Source organism: Hyla sarda, chromosome 11, assembly GCF_029499605.1.
Source record: "Hyla sarda isolate aHylSar1 chromosome 11, aHylSar1.hap1, whole genome shotgun sequence".
In the NCBI taxonomy this organism is placed as follows: Eukaryota; Metazoa; Chordata; class Amphibia; order Anura; family Hylidae; genus Hyla; species Hyla sarda.
Window position 1 is genome coordinate 95575765 of NC_079199.1, and position 27419 is coordinate 95603183.

General features: G+C 42.7%; 1 protein-coding gene and 1 long non-coding RNA gene across 4 annotated transcripts in view; one reads left to right on the plus strand and one right to left on the minus strand.

Moving 5' to 3' along the window:
- The window catches only part of LOC130295794 (uncharacterized), a 104285-nt gene extending 96866 nt beyond the window's left edge, over positions 1–7419 (plus strand). Inside the window, exon 5 of the long non-coding RNA XR_008848995.1 lies at positions 6615–7419. This is a non-coding gene — a long non-coding RNA (uncharacterized LOC130295794). The remainder of the gene's footprint in view (positions 1–6614) is intronic.
- Positions 1–27419, minus strand: part of PLCB2 (phospholipase C beta 2) — a 103147-nt gene that overhangs the window by 69510 nt on the left and 6218 nt on the right. Inside the window, exons 1-2 of one of the 3 annotated variants that reach the window (XM_056546916.1) lie at positions 25361–26033; positions 4762–4839 (exon numbers count right to left, since the gene is read on the minus strand). In XM_056546916.1, the coding sequence (XP_056402891.1) occupies positions 4762–4839; positions 25361–25444 (162 nt within the window). In that variant the 5' untranslated portion in view covers positions 25445–26033. Of the gene's footprint in view, positions 1–4761; positions 4840–25360; positions 26040–27419 lie in introns of those variants that run through there. The other 2 variants (XM_056546919.1, XM_056546918.1) reach the window with 2 other exon arrangements.

A 27419-nucleotide genomic window follows, 5' to 3' on the forward strand; every position in this document is an offset into this window, starting at 1 on the left:
TGAAATTTCCACAATTCCGCATAAATCCCGTTCAGCAAAGCTCGGAATTGCAAAATTTCAAGCCCTGTTGAATTTAATGGGATTCTGCCACTGAATTCATCAAAATATAAGACTGGTGTTATATTTTTGCAGAATGCGAAAGGTGGAATTTCTACGACAGAGCGCATTCCACCGCAGAAACTCCGCTGTCTGCATGGGGCTGTTGCATCCTATTGGTTTCCACGGAATTTTTTGGCTTTATAATGATGTGGGTGTAGCTAATTAAGCATAGGGGCAGGTGTATGCATAGTTTGAAGAGAAAAAAAAAGTCTAAAATTTTTAAGCAATTGATAAAAAGTAACAAAATGAAAAAACAGAAAGCTAAAAATACTGACGGAAAGAAAAACATACGACTGCTAAACACTCACAGTGATGTGATGTGGTGATCTCCGCTATCCAGGAGTCATCCCCTGGATACATGTGGCTGAGGCACCCATCAGGAGAGGTTTGCTATGGGGATTTGCGCCGGAGCGCTGCTCATAACAAGGTGACAGGCCCTTAGATGAAGACAAAGAACCATTCCAGGGAGACAACCCCTCAAGTTTCAAACCCCCCCCCCCCCCCCCCCAATCCAGCCAGGTAGTGTGATCAATCTCTTTTATAAAGCAGTACGCAGAGAGGTAAAAGCGCTTATATATCCAAAACCTCCAAAGAATATTCCCGCTAAGGAAATAGATGCACTTAAATGGCTGGGTAGTAGGGATGACCTAGTAATATCTAAAGCTGACAAAGGGTGCTCAATAGTCATCTGGAAAAAGGATGACTATGAGAGGGAAGCCAATAAAATGCTTAATGATGAGAGGGTTTATGAAAAATTATGGACAGGTTAAGAATCTACGCAAATTCACTGAAAAGGGAATACTCACAGAAAAAACAGCTGAGAAGCTTTTGCCGATTACCCCCAAAAAACCACACTGGTACATAGTACCCAAAATCCACAAAAAAGCAATACCCCTACCTGGCCGACCCATAGTGGCAGGCATTGGGGCCCTCACAAAGTTCCTTTCTAGTTATCTAGACTGGTTACTTTCTCCATTACTCAAACATATACCAACATATCTCCGTGACGTGGGAGATTTGATTAAAGCACTTGATGGTTTTTGCTGGTCAGAAGGGTTTTCGTTATGTTCCATAGATGTGGAGAGCCTGTAGACCCGCATCCCTCATGATGCGGGTGTTCAGGCTGTCAGTGAATTCTTGGAAAGTGTGGACCGGTCCCCTGATTTTAGAAATTTTGTTACTGAATCTATCCAGCTAGTACTTACTAATAACATTTTTCAATACAACGAACAGTGGTATAGACAGCTAAACGGCACGGCGATGGGCACGCCCATCTCGTGCGCCTATGCCAATATCCTCCTGTCAATCCTGGAGAGAAACTGCATATTCACTACAGCTAATCCATTTACACACCACATCAGGCTCCTATTGAGATTTGTGGATGACATTTTTGTTGTTTGAAGTGGCACCCGGGAGAAGCCAATTTATAGAATTTTTAATACCTCCAAAACAGTAAATATGTAATTCACATCTCAATATGGAGGAGATACCCTCGATTTCCTAGATGTACACATTACCATAAAAGAGAACAAAATTATAACGTCAGACTTTAGAAAACCTACCTCTAAAAATGCCCTACTACACTTTGAGTCATCCCATCCTTATCAATTGAAAAAAAGTATCCAATTTAGTCAAATGGTTAGACTAAAATGCATCAATAATGACCCAGTAACATATCAAACACAAATATATGAACTAAGTAAACGCTTCATAGCGAGGGGGTATCCACCTACAATTATAGAGGCGGCTCGTGCACGAATAGATAAAATCCCCAGACACGCATTGTTAAAAGCAAAGTCACAAAAGAAGAAACTGGACAGATGCATTTTCTCTTTCAAAAATACCCCACTAATCAATAGTATAAAACAAGCGATATTAAACAACTGCTACATGGTACAAAGAGATGACGATCTGAGAGATGTTACAGAAAAAAATCCCATTATCACATATTTTAAAAAAAAGCACGATTTCAGATTTTTTGAAAAAACTACAGAAAAGAAAGGAACACAGAAGAGATTGGATCACAGAGGGTAGACCGATTGGTAACCACCCATGTGGATCCTGCTTGTTCTGCATATTTAATTCAAAAGCGAAAGAGATCACCCTAGGAGGATATACTGTCAAAATCAATCAGTTCATAACATGCAGGTCCAATTACATGGTTTACTGTTTAAAATGTGACTGTGGTCACTATTACGTAGGGAAAGCGATGCGCCCACTGTTACATCGAGTAAGGGAACGAGGTTCCCAGAAATGTATCACTCCCATAAATGAATGTCATAATGGCAATCCAAAATCCATGAAGTTCACTGCCCTAGAACGGGTAGAACCAGCTCCAGAAATTTACAATGGGCATCAAAGTCTATTAGTAAAGGAATCGCATTGGATCCTTCGCACAAACGCAACAGGACCGCTTGGTCTGAATGACCATAATGAAATGAGTGTATTTATTTAAATAGCTAATGGTCCTTGTTCCAGTGTTTCACACGTGTTTGCTTTAAAAAAAAACTTTTTTATTGGTGTATGGTGTATTTGTTGTAAACGTATACTTATGTAACCTTGCACTAAGTCCTCACTTGTCTTAACTTTTTGTTGCCACGTGTCCATGGCAACATGGTTTTAAAAGCATACCTGCTGATGTAGGGCCAGAGGAAGCGCTCACGCGCGATACGGTCGTTGCCCGAAGTCTTTCCCAGCTGACAGCCCCCCCCTGTTTAATAGTGTTCCCGTAACAAATAAAAAAGAAGCCTGCACATCAAGAACTACTGGTCAGTTCTCCGTGTTTTTCATTTCTATTGATTGAATATGCTCCAGAAGAAGTTGTGTAGTTCTTTCCAGTCTCCAAAGAAAAAGAAACACGCAAAACAGCGCACACCCATAATATACATGTATCAAAAAATATTTTATTAGCACATATATCAAAAGACAGACAGTATCGTTAAAAACACTTAAAAGGGCCAACAACAGCCAACCGCACAAACAGGGGGAGCCCCCTAAACAAGGGGAACCCCACCCAGGGCACCTGCCTATTACAATATGTAAACCAACATCACAATGATAATCATACAAACTACCACATTATTGTATAATTCATCTCAAAAGTACATCGCCCATATACAACCTATATTCACATATAGTGGTAATGTGGTAAGATAGCACAGGACGGTCACATCACATCTTATTGGTTCCTTCCAGTTTGACCACAGTGCTCTCTGCTGACACCTCTGTCCATATCAGGAACTGTCCAGAGCAGGAGAGGTTTGCTATGGGGATTTGCTCCTGCTCTGGACAGTTCCTGACATGGACAGAGGTGTCAGCAGAGAGCACTACTGCGTTTCTAGTCCACACCGTACTCTTCCTCAGATCATTTCCAAACTGGAATAGAAACTCGTATGGGAGAAGCACCATATTGTTAGATCCAATGCTAAAATGCCCATTGGGCTGTACCACTCCGGTTCCTAAAGATCGGGGGAATCAATGGCTGCTGACCCTACTTGGCTTTGAATGCTACCAATGGTGTTGCCCCTAGAGTCGAGCATCCTCTGGTAAGTGCAAAAACCTAATGCCATTTTGTGCCAATCTAATTTACAAGAATACATTAAGAGGTGCAAATATTTTTTTGGGGAGAGGGGGGTGTCAAACCCCTCCCCGCCCCGAGGACTCCCATGATTGTCAAGTATTACATGAAGTAGAATAGTAAAATAAAAAATCTAGTTGCAAAAAAAATAAAAAAATTAACTCCTGCGTGGCAATGTTACATTAAATCTTACAAGTTTCTTCCAAAACCAACACACCCAACCACATAAAAGAACAGCAAGTGACGCGCTTTGAGTGTAGCTCACCCTTAGTCACCCTTGGATATGACTAAGGGTGAGCTACACCCGAAACAAGTCACTTCCTCTTCTACTTTGTCATTTGGTGTATGAGTTTAGGAATAAAACCGATAAGCTACTGTGCATGCGTTAAAAAAAAAAAAAAAAACACGATTTTTTTTTTATCTGACGAAAACGGATCAAAACAGGTGCATGTGTTGGAATTGCATTGTCAATATTGTCAATAGAAGTCTATGCAGAGCTGGTGCAAGGATTTTTGCCACCCTAGGCAAAAGCTAATTTTTTCACCCCCTTAACTCCGCCCATTGGCACTGCCTTTGACATGACCCACCTTACTACTGGGGTGACACACTGTAACAAGCCCCCTCCTCATATAATTAGCTTACTACTGGGGTGACACACTGTAACAAACCTCATCATGCTGTTGGCTGAGCAAGTGGTTTGGATGCTGGATGTCTAACTTTCTTGTGGCAGGCAGAGCAGCGCCCCCCATCAAGAAGGCTCTCTAGGCGGCTACCTATTTTGCCTATAAACAGAACCGGCCATGAGTTTATAGATGCGTCTAGATCAGTGTTTCCCAACCAGGGATGCCTCCAGCTATGTAAAACTACAACACCCAGCATGCCTGGACAGCCTCTGGCTCTCCGGTCATGCTGGGAGTTGTAGTTTTGTAACAGCTGGAGGCACACCGGTTTGGAAACACGGGTCTAAATATGATATCCTATGTGATTTTTGGGGTTAGAATCGTATGACGTCAGCAGATGCAAAACTCATGATGTGAACGTGGCCTAAAAACATACAAAAAGATAGTAAATAAGAGTATTCTCACCTTGCTCTGGAAAGTCCAGTACAGGTAATAACCTTTGGGGTCAACACGTAGAATAACTGGAGATGCTGTCGAAGTTTCCTGCAAGAAATCAATGGACATTTTAGGAACAAATATTCCAAAAGTCATAGGGCTATGTTCACACAGTGGTTAAATAGGCAGTGTATTTTGTTTTATGTGCTTTACATTTTTTTGCCCTAATGTGGATTGCAGCTGAAAATGCACCATAAAGGGAAACCTGGACTAGATATTGCACCCATAGGGGGAGATTTATCAAAACCTGTCCAGAGGAAAAGTTGCTGAGTTGCCCATAGCAACCAATCAGATCGCTTCTTTCATTCTTCACAGGCCGTTTCAAAAATTAAAGAAGTTATCTGGTTGCTATGGGCAACTGGACAGCTTTTGATAAATCTTCCCCATATATATATATATATATATATATATATATATATATATATATATATAAAAAGCAAGATCATCGGTAGTTGCAGTATCTTGTAATACCTTTTTTATTGGACTAACAAGATTTTGTAGAGACAAGCTTTCGGGATTCCTCCCTTTATCAAGGAATCCCGAAAGCTTGTCTCTACAAAATCTTGTTAGTCCAATAAAAAAGGTATTACAAGATACTGCAACTACCGATGATTTTGCTTTTTGCATCACTGGACTAATACGGCTACTCCTAACTAATCTATATATATATATATATATATATATATATATATATATATATCCCAGTACTTCCTCTCATTTAGATGTACCCCAGCAGGCAATCCCACCTCATACTTAGAATCTTATATTCCAGATAATAGGAATATTCGTAAAGGAGAATGGGGGAGATGTTTGAACTCTTCTGCAAAAGGAAAGTGGAGCTGTTGCCCATATCAACCAATCAGATTCTGGCTTTCGTTTTCAAATGAAAAGTGAAAGCTAGAACTCTCTCTCTCTTAGTTCCTGGCTACAAAGCAAGCACAATCTCTGCATATACTAACTAAATTCATCTCATCCAGGCCAAAGCCTAAAAGAACCTGCAGCTGCTTCAAAACGTGAGTTATCAAGCTCTATCTACAATTCTAGTGACTACTACTCAACTCAAATATACAATTAGTAGCACAGTGGCCTGCATAAATTTCAATACTACAAGTCCCAGCAAGCCTGTGAGGTATCCTGCATCCTGGTTGCCTCTAGAGAAACTGCATAACTGTAAAGACTGTTCCATAAGAAGTTTAAGTAAAAGTTCCAGTTAGCTCATAATTCCTGCTGTGGACATTCCTTTATTGCCTGCAGTTTTTGGGTTGGTTGTCGGCAGGGCCTTCTACAGAAAACAACCACATCCTGGCGTCACGATAAATCAGGGGTTAATAACACCTTACCTCACAGGGTTAATACCACCAGACCCTGCTATACCGTTGCAACACCCCAAACACCACAATGGTATTCTAAAGTTTGTATTGATTATTACTCTATTAATATTTTTGAATGCTTCCTCACACTGCTTACTTTCTAACTCTATCCCAATTCTTCCCCATTTCTTCGTAACTCTATTACTTCCTTCTTAGGGACAGGATATTGTGATAATGGATATTATTGCACCTGTGCTTATTATTTTTTTATGTAATTTGGTTTCAAAATAAATATATAAATAAAATGAAAAACATAGAAAACCTCTTTTTATTTTTAAACAAAGTACATTAGAAAGATTTTTTTATTTACCATAAGGAGTACAATAGCAAAAATTTATTTTAAAGGGGTATTCCAGGATTTTTTTTTTATTTCACTAATTCTACAGGGGCTGTAAAGTTCGTGTCTGTACCTGTGTGTGATGGTTTTCTCACAATTCATTACTGTTATCTCAGATTTCTCCCAGGTTGCAATACGGCCGAGACCTGACATCACTAGTCAGCTGATGACAGGGAGCCTGTCTGCTTCAATGGGTAGAGCGATCGCTTGGAGAGAGAGAGATCAATCGGCAACTAATGCAACAGCTGTAGGCACCCTGATTGAAAACCACAGGTCTTTTGAATGGATGCAGCTCATTTATGTTTCAATGGGTGGGGTGGCTGATGTGTGGGAGGGAGGAAAATGGAATTCTGGGATTTGTAGGCAAAACTCAAAAAGGAAATACCAGTTCACAAAAAGCTAGCCACATTGTTATGATAATCTCACAACATAGCCATTTAGCCCCAAGACAAGCGCAGATCCTTCCTAAGCATCTCCAGTACTGTCTGCCAGGTCACACAAAGATGTAGGGTGAAGTGCCGACACCCCCACTGAGTATTTGTTTGCCCAGGGGTTCCGGCTGTCCTGGGGAGGCCGAAAAACCAGTTTAGCACTACAGTATTCAGCAATGGGGTGAAAGACTTACAGTAAAAGAGGTAATAGGTTAAAAAAATGCAGCTACCATATGTATGTTTTCACGACGGTCACTGAGGGGCCTTAGGCTTGGCTGCCATTTTTTTACAGCAGCAGGCTAGCCACCTGGCATGGGTCTCCTGTGCTGAGATTGCGGGAGCTTGTATTGCCAAGTCTGTAACAATCCCAAATATAAAACTATATCATTATTTATCTTGCACAGTGAACATTGTAAAAATAAGAAAAGAAAAAAAATTGGCCCATATGATGTCTATGTTGTGTTTTGTTCTGTTTTGATTTGTACCTATGAAAATCCATTAATAAAAATTACAGTTAAAAAAAAACAAATAGGAGATGGGGAGAAAAAAGATACACAGAGTGCGCTCCTAGTGAAAACCGTTTTGATGGAGAGGTAAAAAAGGAGTAATATAGGGTCCTTACCCTTAGGTGTTGCGCTGAGGGTACAACACCTACAGTGGCTTGTGGAGACAAATTTGCAGGATAACCGCCAAGGTGAACTCCGGGAGATGACATCAGTCGGTCCGGTATGGATACATGACAGTGGGAAATGAAAAAGTATTCCCCCTCGAATGAAGGCGCTGGTCCCGCTGATTAGGATATGTATACTTTATTGCAACGCTTTCGATCCCAAACTGGGATCTTCATCAGGCCTGATGAAGATCCCAGTTCGGGATCGAAACGCGTTGCAATAAAGTATACATATCCTAATCAGCCGGACCAGCGCCTTCAATCAAGGGGAATACTTTTTCATTTTCCACTGTCAGTTTATAGAAATAGTATGAGGTTGTATAGACAGGGCAGTATAAGATGTATGGCAGTCGTGATGTCAGCGTTACATAGTGTTATTCTGGTATTCTAGTTGTAAAAGTATCATTCGAGCACAAATAAGAATAGGAAATATACACTCATTGTAAAAAAAAAAAAAAATAATACACTCACCTAGAAATGTCGGATTGCTGCAAAACTCAGCATGCAGTTATGTCTCAGGCACATATGTAAATCTATATAAAGGCTCTCAGAGGCTACTTTTGGGCAGTGTATCTTTTGGTGAGAGCTCACTGACTTTTAGGCTACGTTCACACGGGCAATGTCTGCACAGAAAATTTCTGTGCGAACACTGCCCTGACAGTGGAACGTCAACAAAACAGGACCGCCCAGAAATAGAAATGTGCCGTCTCATAGACAGGAATGCATTTTCGTGCAGACTCCGCAGAAAGAATAGACACGTCTATCCTTTCTGCGGACTCCGGAATCTGGATTTTCGCAGCAGAAACATCTGCTGCGGAAATTCCTCTGTGTGCGCAGCGCAGCAGAATCCCATTGAAATCGAAGGGACTCTGCTGCTCCGCATTGGAATTCCGCATGGAAATTCCATCGTGTGAACGTAGCCTTAGACATTCCTTTTAAACAAATACAAAGACATTTTGCCCAGTTGACAGATTTTGAGATGGGGTTCATCATTGGACTGAGAAGGATGGAATTGCCCCCCATTTCAGCCGTTCTGACTATGCTGTTAGCAGGCTCTAGACCAGTGTTTCCCAACCAGGGTGCCTCCAGCTGTTGTAAAACTACAACTCCCAGCATGCTCGGACAGCCTTTGGCTGTCCGAGCATGCTGGGAGTTGTAGTTTTACAACAGCTGGAGGCACCCTGATTAGGAAACACTGCTCTAGGCAGTCACCAGTATAGGGGATCATTTAATCTGACAAGCACATACAGTTTCCTAGTCCACCATCCAGACAGATGGCTCCTTCATTACACCCCCCCTGTCTCTACCTGAATCATTTCTAGGTGCTTAGCAGAAGGAAGTTTGGTGTCATGGCACCCACTGTGTGTCCTGTCATTGACAGCCAGGCACAGTGCCCTTTAAATAAAAACCCGGAATGCTATGGACTGTAACCATGTCGTCTTTAGTGACAAATTTGTTCTGTTTGGGATCTTACGACGGTCAGATTCAAGTATGGAGGTCTTGTAGTGAGGGCTGTGGAGTGACACATCGCCCCCTGCTGGTGTGATGATCTGGGGAGCCATCACATATGGTCACCCCTAGTAGTGATATGATGTTCACTAACAGCTCAGTGATATGTGCAGGACATCCAGCGGACACAAACGTCGCCTCTCATGGCTTCCAAATGGCTCGTATCCAGGCTTGAGGCGCCCAACAAGGTACTAGAGCTTCCTTTCGTACTGTTCCCCCAACATCTCCTTTCACCTTAAAGGAATACTCCACTGGAAAACATTTTCTTTTAAATCAACTAGTGCCGGAAAGTTAAACAGATTTGGAAATGACTTCTATTAAAAAATCTTAATCCTTCCAGTACTTGTCAGCTGCGGTATGCTCCACAGGAAGTTCTTTTCTTTTTGAATTTCCTTTCTGTCTGACCACGGTGCTCTCTGATGACACCTCTGTACATTTTAGGAACTGTCCAGAGTAGAAGCAAATCCCCATAGCAAACCTCTCCTGCTCTGGACAATTCTTGACATGGACAGAGGTGTCAGCAGAGAGCACTGGGTCAGGCAGAAAAGAAAAAAAAAAAGAACTTCCTTTTTAGTATACAGCAGCTGATAAGTACTGGAAGGATTAAGATTTTTTAATAAATGTAATTTACAAATCTGTTTAACTTTCTGGCACCAGTTGATTTAAAAGAAATAGTTTTCCAGTGGAGTACCCCTTTAAATATTGTTATCATTTCCATATATCATCATTACATTTACACAGATTACATTATTTGAGTCAATGAGAGTAGCTAGGCACATTAATGGCCTGCAATAAGCTGTTTCCTCTCCAGCAGACGTAAACATAATAGTCGCCTCTTCAAGGAGGAAACAGAGAACGCGATTCATTCAGAAAGACAATCACCCTATGAACACAAGTCGTTCCACCAGAAAACTGCTAAAGAAAAATAAGGTTAAAGTATTGGAATGGCCAAGTCAAAGTCCTGACCTTAAAGGGGTTCTCCCATGGAAAAATTTTTTTTTTTTTTAAATCAATTGGTGCCAGAAAGTTAAACAGATTTGTAAATTACTTCTATTAAAAAAATCTTAATCCTTCCAATACATTTTATGGGCTGCATACTACAGAGGAAATGCTTTTCTTTTTGGATTTCTCTGATGTCATGACCACAGTGCTCTCTGCTGACCTCTGCTGTCCATTTTAGGAATTGTCCAGAGCAGCATATGTTTGCTATGGGGATTTTTTTCCTGATCTGGACAGTTCCAAAAATTGACAGCAGAGGTCAGCAGAGAGCACTGTGGTCATGACATCAAAGAAATCCAAAAAGAAAAGCATTTCTTCTGTAGTATACAGCCCCTAAAAAGTACTGGAAAGATTAAGATTTTTTAATAAAAATGATTTACAAATCTGCTTAACTTTCTGGCACCAGTTGATTTGAAAAAAAAAAGTTTTCCACAGGAGTACCCCTTTAAAAGGAGTACTTCCCCCCCAAAACATCTTCTCCCCTATCCAAAGGATAGTGGATAAGATGTCTGATTGCGGGAGTCCCGCCACTGGGGATCCTTGTGATCTTGGCTGCGGCACCCCAGACATCCGGTGCACAGAGCGAACTTTGCTTCATGCCAGATGACTGGCGATGCGGGGCGAAGGATTGTGACATCACGGTCACGCCCGCTCGTGACGACATGGCCACGCCCCCTCAAGGCAAGTCTATGGGAGGGGGCATGGCGGCAGTCACGCCCCTCTCATAGACTTGCATTGAGGGGGCGTGGCCGTGACATCGTAAACAGGGCGTGACCGTGACGTCACAAGTCTCCAGTGCTGCACCCAACGCTCTAAACAAACACCGGGTGCAGCTGGGAGATCGCGGGGGTCCCACCGCTGGCTATCCTTTGGATAGATAGGGGATAAGATGTCTAGGGGAGGAGTAACCCTTTAAACCAAGAGAAAAGTTGTGGAGGGACCTGAAGTGAGAAGTCCATGGGTGGAAACCACCAACATAACAGAAGTAAAGCTGCTTTGTATGCAGGAATGGGCTAAAATTCTGCAATGGGTAAGACTAATGAACAATTACCAGAAACATTTAGATGGCAGGTTAGGGCCTACTGTCTAAGGTGTATGGCGGCCTCCCACCTCTCAACTAACAGATGATGTGGGTGAAGAGAAGAGTCGGGAATGTTGGATTTTCACTACACAATCTTATTGCTCTGGGAGAGATAAACCAACACCAGAGCTGTCTGGCTGCGGCTTACCTCTCTCCTCCTAATAGAGGAAACATGAACGTTCAGCCTACGAAAGATTCATGTGGACGGAAAGGTTTGGAGGGATAACTGTACAGTCATTGAAACTGATACATACTTTATTAATTCCAAGAACTAAAAAAGGAACCAGTGGTCATTTTGTACATGTGGAGAGGAGATTCAGACATTTATACTGGATAGGATTCCTTACAGTAAGAGAAGTGAAACTGTGGACTGCTCCACCCCCGCGATCTCCTTGCAGCACCCAGCATTCTATATGTTATTTTTAGAACGCTGGGTTTTGTTGGCCTGATTGTGACGTCACACCATGTCCCCTCATGATGTCACGCCGCCTCCATTCATGTCTATGGATGGGACGTGGCCCAGCAGCGGGCACCCGTGATCAGACATAGATAGGGGATAAGATGTCTAGGGGCAGAGTACCCCCTTTAAAGGGGTATTCCAGTGGAAAAAAAAAAAAAAATTTCATATCAACTGGCTCCAGAAAGTTAAACAAATTTGCAAATTACTTCTATTAAAAAAATCTTAATCCTACCAGTACTTAGCTGCTGTGGTTGAGTTATTTCTAGTCCGACCACAGTGCTCTCTGCTGACACCTCTGTCTGTCTCAGGAACTGTCCAGAGCAGCAGAGGTTTGCTATGGGGATTTGCTCCTACTCTGGACAGTTCCTGAGACAGACAGAGGTGTCAGCAGAGAGCACTGTGGTCAGACAGAAAAGAACAACTCAACCTCAGCAGCTGATAAGTACTGGTAGGATTAAGATTTTTTAATTGAAGTCATTTACAGTTGATATGGGAAAAAAAAAATAAAATGTTTTTCACCGGAGTACCCCTTTAACCTGGATTGGCATTATTTGCTTTGTCTTTCTCTTGATCAAACGGCCATGTCCAAGAAAGGCTGAACGTGACAGACAAGTGTCTTTTTTTGACCAAACTATGTAAAAATCTTTTCCTCTTTGCATTTTTTCTCTCTTTAATGTTTTAGGTCAAGATGACTTAACTTAGAGGAAGCGACCAGTTGCCCTTAATGTGTTAAAGTAAATAAGCGAGACTTAAAATCACAGTGACACTCAAATCCGTAAGGCGGCGAGGTTTCATATTTCTGGATGTGGCTTTGCAGGACGCGCTCAGTCTTTGCTTGCAGATTTGCCTGTATTTTCATAACAAATCAGACTCAAATACAGCAACGACGGCTAAACAAACTACAATCTGTGCTGACACAGGCTAATGTCCTTTGTCAGAATCACTTAAAGGGGTATTCCGGCCTTATACATCTTATCCCCTATCCTTTGGATAGGGGATAAGATGTATAAGGCCAGAATACCCCTTCAAAATATCTCCCTGTTATTTAGAAAAAAAAAACTTTTGATATATCACAGACATGTCAAAGGAATTGGTGCGGGAATAGTGCAGAATGCATGGGGAATACATGCGGAATTCATTGAGAATTTAAAATAGGCTGTTACAAAAGGCCACCTTTCTATCTGAGCTGCGGAATCATGCAGAAAGCATCCGGAAATTCTGCGTCGATTCCGTATCAAATCCGCTAGATGCGGAACTGAAGCCTTAATTAATGCGGACGCAGAATTGATGCAGAATTTCTGCCGTGTCAATGCGGCCTTATACGGCTTTTAAACGAAGTGAAACGGACCTATTCTGACCCTTATGTAATTTTTTTCCGTATACGGGGCTGTATAAGGGCTGTTTTCTTGCGCTGTGATCTGTAGTTTTTATCGGTACCACATTTGCGTATATATGTGACTTTTTGATCACTTTTTGTTCTTTTTCATCTGCGATGTGATAAAAAATCTGCAATTTTAAACTTTGGTATTTTCTAAGTTTACACCATAAGGGCGTACATGCAGCAATAACAAATATGTTATTTATTTTTATTTTTAATTGGCAAAATAGATTAAAAAAATTTTATTCAATGAGGGGCTTATTCACATTTTTTGTTTGACCTTTTTATTTTTTTTCCACTACCATTTTAGGAACTGTCAAGAGTAGGAGAAAATCCCCATAGCAAACATATACTGCTCTGGAAAGTTCCTAAAATAGACAGAGATGTCAGCAGAGAGCAATGTGTTCCAAAAAGAAAAGAATTTCCTCTGCAGTATTCAGTAGGGATCGACCGATATTGATTTTTTAGGGCCGATACTGATAAGCTGTGGACTTACCGGGCGATAACCGATAAATTATACCGATATTTCGGTATAAATTATCGGCTATTTCACCACTCTCCCCCCCCCCCCCGGCCCTGCAGAAGCCGCTGCAGATCAATGATTTAAATCTTTAAATCAATGAACTGCAGCAGCTTTTTCGGGGCCAGAGACCGCCGCTGCTGCCATCCGCTTCTCTCCCCCTGCCAGTCCTGAGTTTAACCACTGCCGCTGCCCCATTGCCTCCCCCATCCCCAGTTTTATAATTAACTGTTCCTAGGGTCCGCGCTACCACTGCCACTGTTTTCCGCCGGAGTACCCCTTTAAATATCTTAGGTCACACTGATCACACACCTTTTTACAGTTTCTTGACCCGTCCTCCCGTTCCTGAGATATGAGTGTTTATAGTTTGTCTTACAATTCAGGGAATCGGTCAAATGGTCGTGAATTTAACCATAATAATGAGAATGATTATCAGGTGATGGGCGTGAATGTTGTATATTGAGGGACATATATGCCTAATACACACCCCCTGACTGCATAATACCGCCCATCACCTGATGTATAATCCCGCCCATCACCTGATGTATAATTCCGCCCATCACCTGATGTATAATCCCGCCCATCACCTGATGTATAATCCCGCCCATCACCTGATGTATTATCCCGCCCATCACCTGATGTATAATTCCGCCCATCACCTGATGTATAATTCCGCCCATCACCTGATGTATAATTCCGCCCATCACCTGATGTATAATTCCGCCCATCACCTGATGTATAATTCCGCCCATCACCTGATGTATAATTCCGCCCATCACCTGATGTATAATCCCGCCCATCACCTGATGTATAATCCCGCCCATCACCTGACTGCATAATCCCGCCCATCACCTGATGTATAATTCCGCCCATCACCTGATGTATAGTCCCGCCCATCACCTGATGTATAATCCCGCCCATCACCTGACTGCATAATCCCGCCCATCACCTGATGTATAATCCCGCCCATCACCTGATGTATAATCCCGCCCATCACCTGATGTATAATCCCGCCCATCACCTGATGCATAATCCCGCCCATCACTTGACTGCATAATCCCGCCCATCACCTGATGTATAATCCCGCCCATCACCTGACTGCATAATCCCGCCCATCACCTGATGTATAATTCCGCCCATCACCTGATGTATAATTCCGCCCATCACCTGATGTATAATCCCGCCCATCACCTGATGTATAATCCCGCCCATCACTTGATGTATAATCCCGCCCATCACCTGATGTATAATCCCGCCCATCACCTGATGTATAATTCCGCCCATCACCTGATGTATTATCCCGCCCATCACCTGATGTATTATTCCACCCATCACCTGATGTATAATCCCGCCCATAACCTGATGTATAATCCCGCCCATAACCTGATGTATAATCCCGCCCATCACTTGATGTATAATCCCGCCCATCACCTGATGTATAATTCTGCCCATCACCTGATGTATAATCCCGCCCATCACCTGATGTATAATCCCGCCCATCACCTGACTGCATAATCCCGCCCATCACCTGATGTATAATCCCGCCCATCACCTGACTGCATAATCCCGCCCATCACCTGATGTATAATTCCGCCCATCACCTGATGTATAATTCCGCCCATCACCTGATGTATAATCCCGCCCATCACCTGTTGTATAATCCCGCCCATCACTTGATGTATAATCCCGCCCATCACCTGATGTATAATCCCGCCCATCACCTGATGTATAATTCCGCCCATCACCTGATGTATTATCCCGCCCATCACCTGATGTATTATCCCGCCCATCACCTCATGTATAATCCCGCCCATAACCTGATGTATAATCCCGCCCATCACTTGATGTATAATCCCGCCCATCACCTGATGTATAATTCTGCCCATCACCTGATGTATAATCCCGCCCATCACCTGATGTATAATCCCTCCCATCACCTGATGTATAATCCTGCCCATCACCTGATGTATAATCCCTCCCATCACCTGATGTATAATCCCGTCCATCACTTGATGTATAATCCCACCCATCACCTGATGTATAATCCCTCCCATCACCTGATCTATAATCCCGCCCATCACCTGATGTATAATCCCGCCCATCACTTGATGTATAATCCCTCCCATCACTTGATGTATAATCCCTCCCATCACCTGATGTATAATCCCGCCCATCACCTGATGTATAATCCCGCCCATCACCTGATGTATAATGCCTCCCATCACCTGATGTATAATCCCGCCCATCACCTGATGTATAATCCCTCCCATCACCTGATGTATAATCCCTCCCATCACTTGATGTATAATCCCGCCCATCACCTGATGTATAATCCCGCCCATCACCTGATGTATAATCCCTCCCATCACCTGATGTATAATCCCTCCCATCACCTGATGTATAATCCCGCCCATCACCTGATGTATAATACCTCCCATCACCTGATGTATAATCCCGCCCATCACCTGATGTATAATCCCTCCCATCACCTGATGTATAATCCCTCCCATCACTTGATGTATAATCCCGCCCATCACCTGATGTATAATCCCGCCCATCACCTGATGTATAGTCCCGCCCATCACCTGATGTATAATCCCGCCCATCACCTGATGTATAATCCCGCCCATCACCTGATATATAATCCCGCCCATAACCTGATGTATAATCCCGCCCATCACCTGATGTATAATCCCGCCCATCACCTGATGTATAACCCCTCCCATCTGACTGATTCCCTGAATTGTCAGACAAATTACAAACCCTCATATCTCAGGAAGGGAAGGGAGTATCAAGAAACTGTAAAAAGGTGTGTGATCAGGGCACCAAAAGCTTTTTAATAATAGCAACAGCTGCATTAATAGCAACATATACATTTTTTGGGGTTGGCCACAGGTCCCCTTTGAATTGAGCCTGTTATTTAACCCTTTCTCACTATAGGACATAACGCATATGTCCATTTGATCTATGCCCGGTGTGATGCACTACAGATGCAAAAACAGGCGGCATCCTTAATGGGTTAAAAAAAACAACTTTGACACATCTTAGAGAAATTTCGAAACTAATCAACGCTTGAGGTCTGGCTACAACCACACCGTCTTGCTGCAGGAGACAGTCCTTACTATGAACTGTCTGCCACGAGGACAGAGCAGGGACAGTATGCACTTAGGCTAAGTCTCCACTTTTGGGTCAGAAAACGCTGCGGCCAGATGTTAGCTGTAAGTCAATGAGAAATCGCAAATTTCGAATTCCACTTAGCATTTTTTCACTTTGGCGTTTTTTTAATCCTTTTGGCGTTTTTCAATTTTTCTGCGTTTTTTTCCGCTCTTTGGCGTTTTGAAAAAAACGCTGTAGCTCCCTCAAACCGGCGTTTTTTGACAAAATCGTGGCGTTTTGCTCCAATAGAAGTCTATGGGAGTGAGAAAACCCCAAGAAAAACACTATGTGGATTTTAACTTTGGCATTTTTGCGGGCGGTTTTTAATCTTTTTTGGACTTTAGCGATCCAAAAAAGTGATGTAGATAGCTGTTTTTAATAAAATGTGTAGGATACCATTAAACATTTTTTATAAAAAATATACAGTAGTGAAGGAAAAAATTGAATCTAACGAAATGTATATTATTGAAAAAAAAAACGATTACTTTTTAAACAGGGATCAATTTATGTGTGCGGGGAAATAAAAATGTAGCCGACAATTATAAAAATGTATTGTGTGTGTGCATGTGTGTGTTTTTCACTTTTTTGCTTTATTTTTTACATTTTTTTTAGTTAGTACTACTACTCCCAGCATGGAACACACTGTAGTACTATCTGTATTAATAGACAGATCGCCCGCTGCGATCTTTCTGTATAATATATAGATGCGGCGGCCGCTCTTCTATGGTCCCCTGCCCTGACGTATATTTACACTTATTCATATTTCCCACAGAGCTGTGATTGGCCAGATGGTTCCAGCCAATCACAGCTCTCTGTGAGAAATAGGAATATGTGTATATATACGGCCGTGCAGGGGACCATAGGAGAGCGTCCGCCACATCCATACATTATACAGGAGGATCACAGTGGCTGTCAGAAGTGATACCTGCTGTGATCTTTCCATAACTGCAGGTAATACTACTCCCAACATGGAGTACACTCTGCCTCATGCTGGGAGCTGTAGTACCTGCATTAATAGACAGATTGCAGCGGGTGTCAGAAGTTACACTCGCTGCGATCTGTCTATTAATACAGGTACTACAGCTCCCAGCATGGAGCAGAGTGTGCTCCATGTTGGGAGTAGTAGTGCCTGCTTAAGGACACATCACAGTGGATGTCACTACTGACACCCTCTGTGATCGTCCTGTCTATAGCAGAGATGGAGCGACTGTATACATCGCTCACATCCCTGCTCTGCACTATACTCCGGGCCGGCCACTCACTCATTCATCTTTTCCTCAGAGCTGTGATTGGCTGCAACCATCCGGCCAATCACAGCTCTGGGTGGGAAATATGAATTTCTTTTGATATCAGTGGCCGGAGTATAGTGCAGAGAGGCAAGCGCTGTATAGACCCCTCGCTTCTCTGCTATATTATGGACGATATAGGTCTATAGTACAGGTACCATCACTCCCAGCATGGAACAGTCTGTTCCATGCTGGGAGTAGCAGTACTACATAAAAAATTTAAAAAATGTATAAAAAAAAAAAAAAAAAAGTGAAACACACACTTTATTAAAAAATAATAAAAATTGGGTTATAAAATATATACATTGCATTAAATAAAAAAAATTTCCATCACTGCTGCATCCTTTTTTTTTTTTTTTTTGGGTACCCAAGAAATTTCGGGTACAAAAAAAAAAAACGCCGGAAAAAAACGCAAGAAAAAATGCATGATGACGTCACTTGCACTGGCGATTTTTCAGGCGTTTTTTTAATCCCTAAAAATGCAGTGCAAAAAACCAAGTGGAGACTTAGCCTAGGGCGCACTTCCACCGCCTCATCCTAGCCCTGGTAGGGATCTGAACACCCAGACAATCTGAATGTTGTCATATATATTGTATTTCTTTAAATAATGGTGCCTATTTAAGTACATACAATATTCTGCTCTTTATGTTGGTCCTGAGATGCCAAGACACTCTGAAAAGGTTCCAATTCTGCATTTTTTTTCTCTATTCTACCTAATGCAAGAACAGGTTTTAAACATAAACAGTGCATCTAAAGAAAACAACCATAAAAGCCCTTGGTGGACTGAGAACAAAAGGTAAGTTCACACAGCGGAATTTTTGTGCGGAATTCCAACGGAATAATTCTGCTGCAGCTGAGTCCCATTGATTTCAATGGGATTCTGCTGCACTCTTCACACAGTGAAATTTCCGCAACAGATGTTTCTGCCGTGGAAATCCCGATTCTAACTTATCTAGTCTTTGTGCGGATTTTGCTCGGAAATGCATTGCCGCCTATGAGACGCATTTTTCCGAGCAGTCCTAGTGCCCGCCAGATTGTTCGAATGGGTGGAATGTCCGTATGTGTTTTTTCTATGCGGACATTTCTCACATTTCACGCTGTGGGAACGTGGCCTAAAGAGGAATGTACAAAAAGTAAACTAGCGTCCAGCAGGTATTCAATCTCTGGTGAGGTTGAGGGGATGATCTTGTATAGCGGGCACAAGCTTAAAGGGGTACTCCGGTGGAAAACAAATGTTTTCAAATCACTTAGTCCCAGAAAGTTATACAGAATTGTAAATTACTTCCATATAAAAATCTTAATCCTTCCAGTACTTATCAGCTGCTGTATGCTCCAGAGAAAGTTGTGTAGTTCTTTCCAGTCTGACCACAGTGCTCTCTACTGACACCTCTGTCTGTGTCAAGAACTGCCCAGAGTAGGAGAGGTTTGCTATGGGGATTTGCTCCTTCTCTGGACTGTTCCTGACATGGACAGAGGGGACAGAGAGAACTGTAGTCAGACTGGAAAGAACTACATAACTTCCTCTAAAGCATACAGCAGCTGATAAGTACTGGAAGGATTAAGATTTTTATATAGAAGTGATTTACAAATCTGTTAATCTTTCTGGCACCAGTTAATTTGAAAACATCCATTTTTTCTACCGGAGTACCTCTTTAACTACATAAAGCTCCAAAAAAAAGTTTACACAGGACCATGAAAATAGCATAAAAAGCTGTTTTTCCCAACCAGTGGGCCTCCAGCTGTTGCAAAACTACAACACCCAGCATGCCCAAGCAGCCAAATACGATTAAAATGATCCTCATGTCTACATGCTTTCTATTTTTGTACAGCTTTTTGATCACTTTCTGATCACTTTATATTCCTTTTATTTTTCTGGGATGTGATGTGACCAACAATTTTGAAGTTTTTTTTTTCTTTTACATTTACAGCATTCAACATAGGAGATCATTAAAAATACATTTAAATAGTTTGGACATTTTCGCACACGGCGATACCAAAATATGTTTATTTATTAATTAATTCATTTATTTTTTTTTTTATTCATTAATTTTTATTTATTTATCTTTATTATTATAATTTTTTTTTTTTTTTTTTACAATGTTTTATTTGTAAAATGGGAAAAGAGGGGGATTTATTTTTGTATCAGGGGAGGGGCTTATTCACTTTTAATAAAACTTTTTTTACTTTTATTTTCCTTTTTCTTTTTTTTTTTTGTGTACCATTAGGAGACTTCCTATATAAAGCTTTGATTGTTAATACATAGGCATAGCACTGATTTGTAATATTGGCAATCTACTTCTCAGAAGCCAGACCAGAGGAGAAGATCGCCGGAGCCGGCCAGCAGGCAGGAGAGGAGACCTCCGGCTGGCATTTTGATTCATTGGACCCCCGCGATTGCACCGTGGGTGGTCCGATAATTCACTGTAAGCCCCCCTAACACTTCAGATGCCTTGATCAGTATTGATCACGGCTTCTGAAGAGTTAATGTCGGGTATCAGCGTGATTGCTGATGTCTGCATTACCGACGGACCGCGGCTGCTGATAGCACTTGGGAGCAGCGGTCTATGAAGCGGGAACAACTCCTGTGCAAAGATTGGACACACTCTGGTGGGTTACGTACTAGGCAGCCAGGGTGTACACCTTACATCCTCTAGAGGTTAATGTGATCTATCTATCTAATCCATACCAGACATTAGTCCAAAATACAAACTAATGCATTTATAAGAGGAATGGAAATGGATAGTAAGAAGAATGATTACACAGATGGTGCTGGTTCTTGTATCTACTGATAAGATTTCTAATCTCAGGAAAAGGACTTCTAGACAAGATGCAGATATTGTTCATATATTTTCCTTTGGTCAGAATTTCACTGTTAGCACTTTAGTTTATACAGTTCAACACACAATACGAACACCAGCACTATCATAGATTTATAACTTAGTAGACAGTAAAAAACAAGGAAGGGGGAAGCACACACAGGGGGCACCATTACTATGCAAGGGCACACAGGGGGCACCATTACTATGTGGGGGCACACAGGGAGCACTATTACTATGTGAGGGGGGGGGGCACACAGGGGACACCATTACTATGTGGGGGCACACAGGGGGCACCATTACTATGCGAGGGCACGCAGGGGGCACCATTACTATGTGGGGGCACACAGGGGGCACCATTACTATGTGGGGGGGCACCATTACTATGTGGGGGCACACAGGGGACACCATTACTATGGGGGGGCACACAGGGGTCACCATTACTGTGTGGAGGCACACAGGGGGCACCATTATTGTGTGGAGGCACAAAGGGGCACCATTACTATGTGAGGGCACACAGGGGGCACCATTACTATGTGGGCGCACACAGGGCACCATTACTGTGTGGAGGCACAAAGGGGGCACCATTACTATGTGAGGGCACACAGGGGGCACCATTACTATGTGGGGGCACACAGGGGCACCATTACTATATGGGGGCACACAGGGGGCACCATTACTGTGTGGAGGCACAAAGGGGGGACCATTACTATGTGAGGGCACACGGGGCACCATTACTATGTGGGGGCACACAGGGGGCACCATTACTATGTGGGGGCACACGGGGCACCATTACTGTGTGGAGGCACAAAGGGGGCACCATTACTATGTGAGGGCACACAGGGGGCACCATTACTATGTGGGGGCACACAGGGGCACCATTACTATATGGGGGCACACAGGGGGCACCATTACTGTGTGGAGGCACAAAGGGGGGACCATTACTATGTGAGGGCACACGGGGCACCATTACTATGTGGGGGCACACAGGGGGCACCATTACTATGTGGGGGCACACGGGGCACCATTACTGTGTGGAGGCACAAAGGGGGCACCATTACTATGTGAGGGCACACAGGGGGCACCATTACTATGTGGGGGCACACAGGGGGCACCATTACTATATGGGGGCACACAGGGGGCACCATTACAGTGTGGGGGCACCATTACTACCTGTGGGGGGTGCAGGTACTGTATTGGGGCTCATTAACCTGATCTTTGTAGATCCCTTGTAAGCAAACATCTTTATTCCATCAATCCTTAAAAGATTTATGTTATGTTTTTACATCATCATGTCTATACATGGTCCATGCATAGCTGAGTAGAGATGTAGGTGTCCCAGAACACAGGACTTAAATCCACATTAGCAGGCTGGGTCCCAGACGCTTATGAGAACGCATTACTTACTGAGGAAAGATGACAACACTGCACAGTCCATGTTGTAACAGAATTAGAACCCCACCCATCAATAATATTTTATTTCACCCCCGTAGTTCTCTTCCTCATTTCTATGGACAATAAAAAAAGAAGAAAAAAAAAGAGACTTATGTCTTTATATGTTAACTATATTGCCATATTTATCATGGTATACCACGCACTGGCCTATAACACGCACCCTCATTTTTCCAAGGAAATGTGGGAAAAAAAAGTTTTTTATCCAAATATCCTTGTTGAAATGAGAGTGCGTGTAAGTGTGTGTCTACCCCGATAAACACCGCTGCCGCAATGCGACATCACTCGTCAGTGCGCCGCGCACAGCGACAGCGCAGGACGCCACCGGAGCCTGCAGGAGCATGCCCCCAGGAGAGGTAGATATGAAAGCCGGGGATGGGAAGGGAATTGGGCGGCAGTGGCGGGACTCTGGCCCTCTGCACTATGGGGCGCTCTCAGTTCCCCTCTTCTCTGAAGTAAAACCTTACCCATACACCACATTTACGTGTCCTTTTTGCCTGGTCAGAGTATTTCTTACATCCAGCACTTCAGCAGCACTAGTCAGATGTTACATGTACGACACATAGGAATTAAGAGGATGCTTGACAATTGGCATTTTTATAGGAAAATTTCACCATTTCAGTGAATGCAACCACATGTGGCTTTTCTACATGCACCATGTGTAGCAACAGGAAACCAAACCAACATTGCTCCTGAATGACAGTACAGTTAAATAAAAAGCAATAGTATATCTATAGAGATATATACCCACCTACCATCGAGGGTGCATTTATTTCGTTCAATTTTATATTTGGACAGTAACATGCCGATTTGTGTGTCCCTTTACGACTAGTTGCCCCCCTTTACCCACACAACTTCTAATGGTCGTAGCTACTGGGATGTTGCTCCCCTACCCTGTCTGGGGTCATATATATATATATATATATATATATATATATATCTGCAATGCAACAATGGCAAAATCATATTGGAGATAGGAAAATGCATGTAAAGACTCCTCAGGGTAAAAAGGCAGATGTAATAAATTCTAATGTATTTGGTCATGTGGTCAGCAGTCTAATAGAGAAGCCTATCTACTTGCACTGTTATACTGCAGCCATGATTAAGGACTATAGGTCCATAACACGTCGGCTCTATTTGTGGTGATGGATTTGTAATGAGAAAACTAAAAATTGGAATTTTATCTATTGGAGATGAACATCGCTTTCTTTGCATTTTGCTCTACATATACCCTTGAGTCTGGAAGAATTCTTTCGTGCTCTCCATATATACGGGGGAAATCACAGATAATAATATAATAATGCTGGATTTGCTGTTTATTGCTACTCACATAATATATGCAATATCTCACCTGGCATCGACCTCTTCCTACTAGAGTTCAGAATGGGATGGGGCAAAGCTGAGATAGCAAGAACTACTACTATTACATTGCACCTTTGGACCAATCTAAACATTGAAGAGGCCTCCCAATTGGTGGGTGGCGAGAGTTGGATCCCAATTGATCGAATATTGCTGACCTTTAAGGGATTAAAAACCGGGATAATCCATTTAACCAACATGGTACTTCTGCTACTTCACCAATGCCCCTTGTGAATGTAAAGAACGGGGTGCTCCCTAGTGCAGTACTTATGGAGAAATATAATAGGATCAGAAAACCCCACCACCCCACCTATGGTGTCGCACTGATCTTTTTGAGTTGTGTAAATAGGTTAGCACACCTGTACCGTAGGTTTAGGGGTCCTTTTGAAAAAGTGGGTTGTAGAAAGTCTGCTGCTCGACCCCCCCCCCCCCCCCATCCGCAGTACCGTATGGTACGGAATAGGAAATAGCAGAGAGAAAAAGGGCAAAAATGGGGGTTTCAACTCTGAGCACTACTGTCTGGAGAGTGGTATGGGGACTCAATACACCGTTATCAATTACACAGGACTTGTTTTATTTAGATATCTTCAGTAAAAAGTACAACACGTTTTGGCGCACGCTGGAGCCTTCCTCAGGCTCCCTGTGTAGAGACTGTGTCTCTGTGTCTGTTACACAGTCTCTACACAGGGAACCCCATCAGGACGACAGTACCTAAGTGTTGTTGACCTGAGGAAGGTGCCAGCGTGCACTGAAACACATTGTCCTCTTTACTGAAGATATCTGAATAAAACAAGTCGTGTAAAATTGATGAAGGTGTATTGAGTCTCCATACTGCTCTCCAGACAGTGGCGCTAAGAGTTGAAACCCCCATTTTTGCCCTTTCTCTCCTTGTGAATGTAGAACACTGCAACTCAACCTCATCCATCATTAGTATATCAGAAGAAACACGATGGCTCATCCCACAGTACAAATGAGCACAAACTATGGTGGGGATTTATAATGGTCTACGTAAGCCAAGTTTGATTTACCTGGGCGTATGCCATGTGTCCTTCCCCCACATTCACCAATGAGGTGCCGGTTCTTCATAAATAGCAGTCGCTGTTTTAGGGTACGTTGCCACCTGGCGTATTTTGCTGCGTATTTGCTGCTGCGTATTTTCCTACCCATTGATTTCAATGGGAAATAAAATACGCAGCAGCAACTACGCAGCAAAATACGCCAGGTGGGAACGTACCCTAAGTGTGGTCCACACTGGCATAAGATTGTGCAAAAATTCTACAACAATTGATAAATCACTACAAAAAAAACAACTAATCACGCCACACTAGATCTGATTTGTGTTCTTGAATAAGTACAAAAAATATTGTGACATTATTAACCCATTGTGTGAAAAATGTGCAGCTTTTTAACACCAAATAAAGGATAAAACCAAGATAACTTCCCTGCTACGTCCCAGTAAATTTACTTATTTATGAGCTGAGGTATGTGCTTTCAATTCACCCAAATGCAAGAAAAAAGTGCAAGTGTTCGTCCCCCAAAAAACCTGCACGAGGATCGCAAGCCCTTCTCCGAAAGGAGAGAGACCCCCCCAATAAACCAAACCCTTTGCTTCCAGGCCACAAGGCACCTGTAAGGTTCCAGGTACAATATCCCCTTTCGCTGAAGCTACTTAGGGATCAAAAGTGCTCATGGCAAAGTTGTCAACAAGGAGCCAAAATAAAATAAGCAGCAATGATCCTACTTACGTCATCCCATTTTATGAAGCGTTCCCCCTTGGACAGGTAGCTCTTGATCTCAGGGGGACTGAGGATCGGCGTTAGCATGGACATCCTGGATTGTGATGGCTGCCTTCCTGGCTGGCTCTTCACATCATGGGTCCTGTAACATGTGCTCCTCCAGCTCTTCCTCCCAGGCTTCCTTGTTTTATAGCCAGAAATGTCACAAACAAATCTTCCCGTATCCCTCAATCTGCATTGTAAATAAGCAGGCTGGGAGCGATCACCTTTCAGCGTCCCGGGGCCGTGCTGTAGGATGGGTAGACTACATTCAAATACAGGAATCAATAGTAAACATTCTTCAGTAACTTAGGTTGGAACTTCCTTTTTTCTTTAGCCTTCATGCTTCCGGATGGCTCCATCAGCTTATCTTTATTCTTTCATCACAGCACTGCTACCTAGTGAGGAACTCGTGAAACCTTTAATATTGTTATGGAGGTGATGTAGAATATGATGTGACTCGCTGACTTCCTGATATTTCAAGACAATGAAACACTTACAAAGACTGGAAACCACTAAAGTGAATATATGAGGTGATAAGTACTTAAAGGTTGAGTCAGCTTCATCGGCTAAAATCTGCCGCTCCAATGCTCAACACCACTGGAAGGAAGCTGAATTTTCTTGTAGAAGATATGGACAGCTGCTCGATTCCTATTGAGTGGTCTCAAGTGGAAGACCACTGTCTATAATGTTCATACACCTGGAGAATGGTGGGACAACTAAATCCACTATCCAATGATCATGAGAATGATGGTGGTGGGGTTCCAAGTCCTTCAGTTAAATGGAGCCCCATTAAACTCTGAGATTGAAGAAGTATAGCACTCTTCTAATCTCTGTCAGTCCTGTAGAGTAGAATAGAAAGGCCACTCCATTGGAAACATGGGGCCCCTATACATGAGACCAGCAGAGATGAGAGAATCGATTCGGAACCAATTGTTTTCAGTCCCAAGTTTAAAAAAAAAAAATCAGATTCATCCGAACCTGATTTTTTTTGTGGTTCGCTTTTGATGCTTCATTTTACCGGAGGCAAAGATACACTTCAGGCCACCCATCACCAATAAATGTAATGGTTGATTTTTTATACACTGTTTCATTTAACATAAGCAATAAAAGATTTTGCACACACACACTGTACAGACGCCAGAGCCGGGTGAGTGCCCCACCTTCTGCTTTTCTTAATGACAAAACATTTTCAGGGAATATTAAAGTGTACCTGTCATATCACAGAAAAAATAATGCTTCTATATGTTACTCACTAGGTTGTTCAGATACTTTACATGTCTTTTTATGTGTCTAGCTTCTGTATTTGGCTCACAAATCCGTCTGTTCTGCTGCTCACTCATTCTGACATCCACTGCTCAGGAAGGGGCATGTTAGAGGCAAGCATTGAGCCCGCCCTCACTCATAATGCATTTACTTCCTCCCTGAGTCTGCTGTGCTGTGGTGGGTCTCTTCCTCAGATCACTGCCGGCTGCTCTGTAACCACCTCCTCTCTGTTTCCATGCTGCAGTCTAATAGGACAGAGGAGTGCTAATCCCACCCTCACTTCCTGAACTTTGTCCCTGCCTGTGTTTCAGCTGGGACAAAGATGATGTGGCAGCCGGACCCCTAGTGATCTTTTTATAAGCCATGATTTCTATAAAAAGAGTATATTAGAAAGGTTAATGCCAATTGCCAAGATATACAACGTATAAAAAGTTTTTGATGCTAACAGTGCCCATTTATGTAGACTACAGTCCCTAGGCTGTTCTCCTAACCACTGTATTGCCACAATGTGTCATCAGTCAATACCACCTTTCCCTGCTGCCATTGACATCTGGTCTGAGCTACAATAAGACTTTCTGTATACTTTTTGTTCAAGGCTAGGGAAAAAAGGGAAAAACGAGGAGCGGACCCACCTATTCCAATAGTAACTTCTTAAGCGTGGATTTTTATGTCTCCGTGCACTTACTTCACCGAGGGGAGCTGATATCAGTCCTGCTCCCCTCGTGGCGGCAAACTTGTCTCTCCTACTTTCGTTCCACCGATA